General features: G+C 34.2%; 1 protein-coding gene across 1 annotated transcript; it reads left to right on the forward strand.

Moving 5' to 3' along the window:
* The first annotated feature begins 3,761 nt into the window (after positions 1-3,761).
* Positions 3,762-4,874, forward strand: LOC129875790 (serine/threonine-protein kinase BLUS1-like). Its single transcript, XM_055951028.1, has one exon. It carries the CDS (start codon positions 3,762-3,764, stop codon positions 4,872-4,874), a length of 1,113 nt encoding a protein of 370 aa, XP_055807003.1.
* The last annotated feature ends 6,365 nt before the right edge of the window (positions 4,875-11,239 follow it).

An 11,239-nucleotide genomic window follows, 5' to 3' on the forward strand; every position in this document is an offset into this window, starting at 1 on the left:
TATGAAAATCATCAATCAATTAATAGTATAAAAAAATATTCTATAATTTAGAAAAAATTCAAGAAAACCTTCATAGAAGGTTCAAACTTTTCACAACTTCCATCCAACACACCTATGGGCATATGGAAGAACTTAATACATATTTTAGGTTAGTCTTACATACTTGACTTGAAGAACAACTCAAAGATTTGATGGTCTTACTTGAAGAACTTGAACTCTAGCCCTCCTTCTCTTCTCCAATTCTTTCCCTCAAGTTCTTGGGTGTTTTTGGAGAGAAAACCCTTAGAAATTGATGTGGGGGGCGGAAATGGTGATAGCTAGGGTAGTGTTTTAGATATAGGATGGGTGGGAAAAGTCCATAATGCCCTTTTCTCCAAAAAAATCTGCAAAACGCGTTCCAAAACCTGCAAGTGCAATAGTGGCGCATCGCGCCAAGGGCCAAACTACTAAGGCTAGTTTCGGGCGCCACTGGAGCTCCAGGCCTGAAATTCCTACAGTGATAGTTTGTAGTAAAATGGTCATAACTTTTAACTCCGAACTTCAAAAAATGCAATCTTAGTGGCGTTGAAAAGAAGACTCAAAGACCTTTAATTTGATAGGTCATAGGCCACCCAATTTATTATATGATAGGAGATATGGTCATTCAAAGTTGACCCTTATACGAACTCATTCGGAAACTTAGCCGATAGAAATTATTTGAACTCGGCTTGGTGTTAGAGATCCCCTATGATCCTAAAACACATATAATACACTTAGAATATTTAAGAATTTGTCTTGACTCATATATGAAATTACAAGTCATTCGGTTCGAGTCTACACACATGTGAAGAAAGGTTCGAATATTTACGAAAAACAAATCTGGGGTGTTACACCTAGGGTGTGAATTGTTTTATATTTCATGATAGTTAGGCCATTGTGTTGATACTTTATATGTATTTACTATTTTCTAAACCAAGAACGAGAAGAACGATCCGAAAAGAAAAGGCTCTTGCATTGTAAGGTTGTTGAAGCGTGAATTTGAGGTAGGTGACGGTCTAGTTTCCCATATGTGTTTCATATACTTGTTAAATTGCTTCATGATATGCAGGTGTGTATAAGAATAGGGTAACATGCTAGATTATGTGTGAAATGATCACTTACTGGCCTGTTTTTGTGATGAACCTATTCTTAGTGATATAAATATTGTAAATACTGAATGTATTTGTGATTGTGGTATGCTTGGATCGGGTATCAATTTTCGACACATACTTGGATCGGGTATCATATTTCGATATATATTTGGATCATATGTCACGTTCCGGTATAAAGTTGATCGTTTGTAGGTCCCTTGAGAGGACCCTTGTTTGAAATTATAGCATGTGAAAGATATTGAGTTGTGATATGCTGAATATAGTTGAACTTGAGATTATTTGACTTATTCTGTATATGTATATGCCTATTATGTGGAATTTTCTTGTGTATGATCCGCTTGCTGGCTAACCGCATGACTATATCAGTACACCATTATTTTTGTGTACTGATACTACGCTTTCTCTGCCATTGTGTTGAGTACAAGGCATGTTTAGCCGCTGTGGAGAGATATCGATTGAAATATTGAAAGCTTGTTCAAAGTTCAAGGGTGAGCTATTCTGTTGTGGTGTCGTGTCCTTTCTCATTAGTCTCAGTCTTTCTTTCAGGACTCAGATGTTTAGAAACTGTTTTAATATTATGACTTCTTGTGGGAGTGTTTCCCTTTCCCTATTCAGATATTTTGTTAGAGTTTTAGTATGGACGACTTTCAGTTTCTAGGATGTTTCCTCACTTCTTTTGATATTTAATTTGCTAGCTGAGTTTATGGGAATTCAGTCTTATTCTGATTTTTATTCATGCTTCCACAAGTCTTTAACTGTTTATCTCGTAAGTTTGATAAGTTGGGCTAAAGGAAATGGTTCTCTCCAATGGGTGTCAGTCACGACGGTTCGGGGTCGTAACAATTTCTTGAATTGCTATTAACTAAAATTGGCACTTATAGACTATATGATTTTTATGATTTATATAATGTGTTTATGTTTATCATTTCCAAAGTGTTTTAAATTTTATTTGTCGTTATTTAAATTTATTTAGATATAATAATTTATAAAAGTACTTAGCTAAAAGTCATATTCGTAACATATTTTTTTTAAACAAAGTGATTATGACAAAATTTCAGTTGTTTCAATAAAATTAATTGAAAAAGACATTAAAATACCTTGCATACCTATTTGGTACTACTACTTAAAACATTTGTTATAATTTAATAAATGTATCCCTTTCCCATGCATTGAAAATGTCTTCAATGTATGGGAAAATAATTGATAAATAAATTAATAAAAAAAGTTCAAATTTGAGAGGAAGGACAAAAATCTCAAAAGAGAAACTAGTTTATAGTGTGAATAATATGAACATTAAATTTAATTTTGTAGTAGTAGATTTTTTCTTTGCGTATATTGGTTGTTTTTCTTCTCCACTATTTTTTGTGAATCCATATTTAAAGTTTAAAATAATTAAAATATAATTAAAAAAATATAAATATAATAAAAAATAAAGTAACTTAATAAATAAATAAAGAGATTAAAGTTGGAACGAATTTACCGAATGTCTCTGTAAAAGCAGATGTATAACCAAAAGCCGGAATTGAGAGATGTCAACTGAAGCTTGCAAATTACTTCAAAAAACTTAACAAATAACAAAAATATAAAATTTATAATCAAGTATTCAACAAGAAAGTTTGAGAATTGAGAAAATTTGTAAGATGTTAATAAAATATTTTGTCAATTTCTGAGAAAAATAGAAGAAAACGTTTTTTAAAAAATTAAATCTTACCGGTAAAATCAGATCGAAACCGGTTCAAACGGAATCGGGTCAACCGGGTAAAATTCTAGGATCCGTACCAGTATCCGTTCTGGTACCATATATTACCGGTACTTATCGGGTCAACCGATACCGATTTAACCGGAGTTGGAAACAGAATCGAAATCGGAACCGGTCTGGACCGGAGAAAACCCGACCCGCTGCCAGCATTACTTCTAACTCTTCATCACTTCTGGTTTTCTTCTTATTAATGTAGCACAGAGATCTCGTTTGTTTTTGTTGGAGAAACGATCTAATGAGATATAATATATTTAAGGGAAAAGGGTTTGATATACCCCTCAGCTCGGTGATTTAGAACTAATATACCTCTCGATATGAAAGTGGCTCATATATACTCCTATTGTTACACAAATGACTCACATATACTATTTTCTTCTAACAAAAGTGAAAAAAAAATAATTTTAAATTAATTTTTCAAAGTTTTTTATAAAAAAAATAATACATGTAGGGGCATATTTGATCCTTCTCACACATAATTTTTTTGATTCAACGGCTAATTTGAATTTATTATTTTGATGTCAACTTTATTTTTCTCACTATTTTTATTGTAAAATTTATTATACATTTCCCAATTTTTTATAGATACAAAAACTAAATTAAAATATAGCAGCAAAAAAATTAGTTTTAAATTACAATATAATTTTAAAAAAATAATTCCTGCGTGAAAAAAATTATATATATCCGTAAACTTCGCCATTTAAGAAAAAGAAAAGGGGGAAAAGTAAAGAAAAGAATGAAAAAAATAAAATAAGGGCCAATTAGGCGCGAAGAAGAATAACAATCCAAACGGCCAAAAGCTATAAATACTTGTTCTTCTTGTCTTCCTGACAAACCAAATTCCATTTTTTCTGAAACTCTTCTCCAAGAAAAAGATGAATCCCAGAAACTCACAGCATGCCAGAAAGCAATTCAATCCCAGACGATTTGAAATCGGTTCTTCAAGAAGTCTAGACTTGAACAAACCATCAATGGATTTTGATTCTTCTTTAAATCAACCAACCCTTGGAGAAACCATCACTGATCCACACACTAATGATACTTATCTTCTCAACTTGGAAATTGGGTTTTTTTCTAACGGACGAGGCCATGTTTACAGAGCTCTGTTTTCCAAATATTTGGAGGACGATGACATATTCGTCCCTTCTGGTTATGTCACTTTGAAGATCCACAACATGAACCTCCATGAAAATGAATTCAACTTGATTCAACGTGAAGGTACCACAGCCATTATTAATTCCAACATAATTCGATCCAAAAGAACTTTCATTGCTGCGAATTTGTTTTGTATTTCTTTGCCGTATATGTCAGAGGGATCGATTCGTTGTATTCTCTCCACTCGTCCCAACAAGAAAGTGCCAGAGGATATAATTTCAATTATTCTTAAAGAAGTACTTATTGGACTAAACGAAATTCATGTTGAGTCCAATCCAATGGTTCATAAGACATTGAATGCTGGAGATATATTTGTTAACATCGACGATGCTACTAAACAAGTTTCAATCAAGTTAGCATTTGAAGTATCTGTTTATGATTCTGAAGCCCCAAATTGTAACCACGGAGAAGCTAGTTCATCGTCTTTGTTTTTGAATCCGAAGAGTATTTCTGAATGGGGTGCTGCACCAGAGGTGTTTGAGATTGGCAATGAGAATAACAGAGGACCAAAATCTGATATCTGGTTAGTGGGAATAACAGCAATGGAATTAGCATATGGGAATATACGCGTGAGGAATCGTAGAGACTTGAATTATATAATCGAGATGATAAGGGAGAACAAGACATTACCAAAATCACTTGAAAGTGTGATGAACAAGAAAGATAGTGTTCGTTATGGGGAGTTTTCGAGGGAGTTTAATGAGATGGTTCTTGCTTGTCTTAGAGAGAAACCAGAGAAGAGGCCAACTGCTGATGAGCTTTTGAATACTCCATTCTTTAGTGCTATTGAAAGGTTTAAGCAATTTTTGTTGAATGAAGATCAAAATAAGTAGAATTTGACATTTGGTATTAGTAAGAGCAAAAATTTACGTATATTCAACAGATTCTTCAATTAACATTCATGTATAATGAAATGGAACTCGTGCTGGATTTATCATTTGATTCTTGTTCTGTTTCTTTATTTTCTGCTACTGATTTCATTAGGAATCTCATTTTGTTTGCAAATACTGTATGAACATATATTGGAAAGTAAATTTCTGAACAAATCCTAATAAACTTGCACAAGCTTATAAAACAGGTATATAATTAGTCGACAGTGTAAATTTTTATACACCATCACCTGGCAGTGACCTACAACATAGGAATATATCTACAATATGTTTATATAAACATGCAATCTATTTCTATTTTCATAATACATAAATGACTTTTAACTTGGTTCTAGATAACTATGATCTCTAACTTTACTAATGCACAAGTAGGCACTTTAATTATTCAAAACTTGAAAAAATAGACACATTCGTCTTACATGGCAATTTTGTGTCCTACGTGGCATTCTACGTGTATTGTGCCACGTAGAACATGTGTGTCTACTTGTTTAATTTTATACAAGTTTAAGTGCCTACTTGTGCACACCCAAACTTGGAGGGCATAAATATGAAATGAAGCTAAGTTAAAGGGCATATTTATGTATTATGTCATTTCTATTCGAATTGAAACTTATTTACAAAAGAAGTTTTTTTTTTTTTTGCAAGCGCGATTTTTTCAATCAAATATAAATTAATTCCAAAGTTATGGCTAAGTTATTCGAAATTAGAATATGTTATCAAACATTAAACAAAAATATTATTTCATTGAAGATGATAATTAAATTATTCTTATATAGAAAACACAAGTTCTATTCTGAGCAATATATGGTGCACGGTTTAATTTATTATAGCATCAACTAACTAAAAGAAATTTAACTTTACTGAAATATATGTTTAAAATCTGATGCATAATTGATTTCTGGGAATATTTGATGCCATGAGAATTTAATTTGATATTTTGATCTCTTAGACTTGTGGGTGGGTTGGATTGTTGACATTGGATTTTTTAAAATATTTTATTATTTGTGGGTTCATATTTATCTGACATAAAAAATCAATTAATTTTGCCAAGTTAGATTATTATTTTTTATGACAAATCATGTTAAGTGCTATTGCAAGAGAAAAATAATAAGTTGAGTGATTTTATTGATACAAAATTAAATTCAGTGATTTTTACTAAATAATATCACATACTTAAGTTTAAATGAACCTTTGAGATATTTAATTACTCGATTATAATTTTATTGATCTTCTCTTTATTGCTTTTTCATTTTTCGCTTTCTGCTTTCAGATATTTAATGTTTGGAAAATTGAAATAAAATAGAAATTAAATATAACCTTTTATGTACTAGATTAAATTCATGGTTAATATACCTTTATTCTCGAAAAACATACTCTAATTTTAACAAGAAATCTTAAAATAATATATAGTGTGATGATCCGGTTGGTAAATTTTGGAAATTTGCGTGAAATTACTATTTTATTTCTCCCGATAGCTGCCCCAAGTCGTATTTGATCAGATTACAATATTGGTTTTGGAAATTCTTGGAAAAGTTGTGATCTTTGCAAAGTATTGAGTTTTAGGCTTAAGTTGTTAAAAAGTGATTTTTGGTGTCTTTCGGAGTTTTGAGTCTCGGAATGAAATTACATCGACGTCATCAGCCCAAAATGTAGAAATTGGTCTAGGAGAGTTGTCGATTTCAGATTTAGGGTTATATTGTGGAATTGAGGTCCCAAGTTGTTGAGATTTTGGCCTTTGATTTGACTTTGATCAACATACAAAATTTAGATGCTTGGAACGGATTTCCGACGATTCCAGTGGATCCGAGAGATGACTTTAGGCCTAGGTGAGGTCTTGGTTGAATTTTCTGAAGTCCCGAGCTTGTTTTAGTGTTTTTGAACCTTAAATTAGTTTAGTTGCGACTAAAAGGATTTCGGGTCAAGAAGACCTCGAATTCAAATTCTGACAGTTCCGTTGGATCTGGAACGCAGAATTTTGTGGGGTAGCATATATGGTTTGTGTGCACGAGATTTCGAACGAATCTTGAGGGTCCATTTTTTTAACTTTGTGCTTTGTACTTTTGTTATGTCTTTGATTTGTTCATCCCTTTTTCGTGTTTGGGGAAGCTTATCCGACATCGCGAAAGGCTGAAGAGGTTGCCTTTGTGTTCGTGGAAGCTTGCTGCATTCACGAAGGGCCTGACTTGTTGACCTTTGCGTTCACGGTGCTCATGACCGCGATCGCGAAAGGCCTTGACAATTGACCTTTGCGTTCGCTAGCCCTAGGCTGCATTCGCAGAGGGTTATTTTAACTGAACAATGTTTTAATTTTCAAAAGTCAAAAAATGCCCACATTCCTCCATTTTTTGGGTTTTGAGAGATATGTAAAGGCGAATTTTAGAGGGGTTTTTCAAGATTTTTCATTTGGGTAAGTGATTTTAACTTAGATTCTTCAATATCCATTGATTATATTTTGATTTCAACCTCTAATTTCTTGATTTTGATTCCAAAAATGGAGTTTTGCTCAAGAATTTGAGTTTTACTAAAATTGTGATCATGAGTTGAATACAACTCCATTTTCGAAATGGTTTTTACTAATGGATTCCAAATACTTTGAGAAAATTTTCATATAAAATTTTTCAGCTTTAAACCTTATTTTTGAAATCGAATTTTTGAGTCGTTTTGACTCTTTAGTCCGATTTTGTAAAGTTGGTGTTGTTAGTTCCGAAATCTTATTATGAATCATTATTTAATCAGATTGTGGTGATTTGGCTACTATTCAGAAGGGAAAGAATCAAGTTTTAGATTGATGGTGTTTTGTTTAAGACAAGTGAATTTCTAAAACTCCATAAATCTTTTAGAATCCTCGAATTTCCTTTTTTGTATGTGTTGGGGAGTAATGGAAATGAGGTGATGGGTTATTTATACACATTAATTAACCTTAACAAATGAATGGGGTTAATAAAAAGGTAATGTGATTGAAAAGTGTGAAATATTTTGATCTTGATATTGATGCGTATTTGATGAATCTTTGATAGCTTCATTGTGATTGTGAATTTCTTAAACTTGTCACTTCCTCATTATTATGTGAACATGCTGATTTGCATTTTTTTCTTGAATAATATGATGGGATGGACATGTGTGATGCTGAGGTCATTGTTGGCGAATCTGTGATGTCGAGGTCATTATCGATGAGAGTTTGTGATGTCGAGGTCATTATCGGCGAGAGTGTGATGCTGCGGGCATTGTTGGAGAGTGTTTGATGCCGAGGTCATTTTCGGTAAGAATGTGATGTCGAGGTCATTTCTGACTAGAGTGTGATCCTAAGGTCATTGCTAATAAGTGTGTGATGCCGGAGTTATTTCCGGCGATAATGTGATGCCGAGGTCATTGCCGGCAAGTGTGTGATGCCGATGTTATTTATGGCGAGAGCGTGATGACAAGGTCATTATCGACAGATTTGATTGACGCTTGATCACTATTTGTGCATGAGCATTCTTGCATCTTTGTGTGTGATGTACTTGATTCTTATGATTGTTCTGTGTGATACTTGTGATTAGTGCTTTGTAACGAATAAACTGTGACTGTGGAATTTAATTGAATTGTGCATTGTAAATTCTAGATTTGGCTAATTTCTGTGCATGTTGTAGTTACGGAGGTTCAGTTGGGATGAAAAGAGTTCTTGTACTCTGGTAGATTTGCCTTGTTCTATTGACTTGATGAGTACTGTATCGCTTGGTACTCACTCCTTGCTTCTACATTTGTGTAGGTTTTGAGCTCAGACAATGAGTAGTTCCCCATCGTGATCATCCGAGGCGTTTCAGGAGATATAGAGAGATAACTCTTTGCCATCCGATAGACTCTTTTATTCCTATATTGATACTTTATTCTATTCGAGAAACAAAGACATTTTTGAGACTTGTATTTACCTTTCATTTCCGCATGTATTAGTGGCTTATACACATGACAACATATTTTAGGGGTTATTTGAGATTATTTAAGTCTTCCACATTTGTATATCTGATATATTTTGTTAATTTCGCATTATTTTCCATAATTGTTGGGTTTAAGATGACTTGCCTTGGTGGGATAAGACAAGTGTTATCACGCTCGATTTTTTTTATGACCCAAGCCTAAGGCTTAGATATGACACGACAAATGAGACACCCGGAGGTTCCTCGCCCAAGCCTCTAAGCATTCATTTAGCTTTTCATAAGTAATGACATTCAATAACAAAAGCGAAAATAAAAAGGGAACGGGACTAAGGGAGAACATCATAGAATAAGAGTCATCAACGACTTCAAAACATCATACATCTATGTCCAAACATACCTCTACATTTAGACTTAGCGGGGGCTAAGACATGTTCCTAGGTCACCCTCATAGTAAATAGAACAAGTACCAAATAGAAATTCGAAAGTATTTACATAACAAGAGCTAGAAAGAAAAGGGATATTATTCCCGAAACATGGGAACTCACCAACTATGTAGCCTTCAACGATCAACTATCCATGAGGATATGAATGTGGAGCAACGCCGGTCCCTAAGTATAGGTATGCATGAACATTTATGTAGTATGAAACATAGTGCAATGCATGCATAATCAATCATGTGAATAATCTTTAAATATTTATTTTGTGGGAAAATGACCGTAACCGACATTTAAGAGCATGCGATCTATTACATGGAATCCAACATAACCCCCTACGTTGGCACGGGGAGACTACTTGCCGGGTAAAACTCCATCAATTTCATTCATTTCTTTAAATTTAACTTTAAGGGCTATTTGTGGATCTACTAGCCTAAGCCTACAAGGGCTCCTATGTTGGCGCATAGTTAATGAGACAGGAGGTTGCTACTAGGATTCCTTACCGAATCCCACCTCAATGCCCCATTTGGTGATAAATCAATCCTACGGAATAATTCATATAACATAAGGACATAATCATTTACATAGTTTTAGATCATCAAATTTGGTAGAATAGCACATTAAAACCTTTCATTTGATTCACTCAAGTGAGAATTGGCTTTTCACAAGTGGAATACATCATTTCATGATCATTTCATGATCATTTCATCATTCTATCATTTCATAAGACTCCCTTTAATCATAAACATTTGCTTTCATAAACTTTTATTTTGGAGTCAAAGCTTTCAATTCAACTTCATTGAGAACATAGTAAAACTAGGTGAGTTCTATTCCTTCAACCATTAAATCATTTAAAATAATGCTAGCATGCATGAGAGTAAGAAAATGCATCAATTAAGATATCTTTGAAACAACCCACCAAGACACCTTGAAACCCTTTTACGCCTTCATATAAGTACCTTTAATAAAATCATCAATTTCATCCAATTAAGAGTCAATATAGACTAAGATAGGTAAATAAATTTTAAATAGACAATAATCCATGCATTTGGAATCATACTATAAAAACTCATAAGAATCATACTTAAAATTAAATTTCTAGGTTTGAAAAATACTTGGGCTAAATGGGTGGAAGAACCCATGAATAAAACCCACATACCTTGGGGAATAAAAATCGCAATGAAAGCTTGAAAATGGAGGCTTGATCTTCTTTGGAATGAAACCCTAGCTTTCTTGATGAAGAGGAAGATTTGAGAGAACTTGAGAGGTTAGGGTTTTTGTTTGAGGGAGTTAATGTGAGGAATAAGGGCTTTGGAAGGTTTAGGGTCTTTTAGATAGGTGAATTCAACCCTCAAAACGACCTCACTTTGTTTATAAAATACAGGAAAAGACCAAAATACCCCTATAAAATCTGGCCGGGCTAGGCTTCACGGTCTGTGATGCTCACCACGGTCCATGGTGGTGTTCCGTGGTGAATGACTTAGGGAAATATTTTGGAGTTTGCAGGAAAAGTCTCTGAACTTCCTCCACAGAGACCTTCACGGTTCGTAGAGGGCATTACAGTTCGTGAACCATGGTTGTGGTGTAGGGCCGGTAGGAATGACCACCAGGGAGCACACCACGGTTCGTGAAGAGCTCCACGGCGCGTGGTGGTCACCCTTGGTCCTTGCTTTGGGAAATTTTTCTGAGGCCTTAGGGGAGGGGTCACCACGGAGGACACTACAGTTCGTTGTGCTCACCACGGTCCGTGGTCTCTTCCCTATAGGTTGAGTTTCAGAACCATGCCACCACCTCGGTGGCTCACCACGAGGCGTGGTGCGTGTCACGGCCCGTGATGGTCTTCCGTGGTCAACACCTGGTGCCATTTTCTGTATTTTTCTCAGATTTTATCCTTTGTTCCTTGTTTTAGGACTTTCCAAATTTTTGGGGTCTTACAATTTTGAACCGTGACAGTCTAAAA

Source organism: Solanum dulcamara, chromosome 12 (genome assembly GCF_947179165.1).
Source record: "Solanum dulcamara chromosome 12, daSolDulc1.2, whole genome shotgun sequence".
NCBI classification, from domain to species: Eukaryota; Viridiplantae; Streptophyta; class Magnoliopsida; order Solanales; family Solanaceae; genus Solanum; species Solanum dulcamara.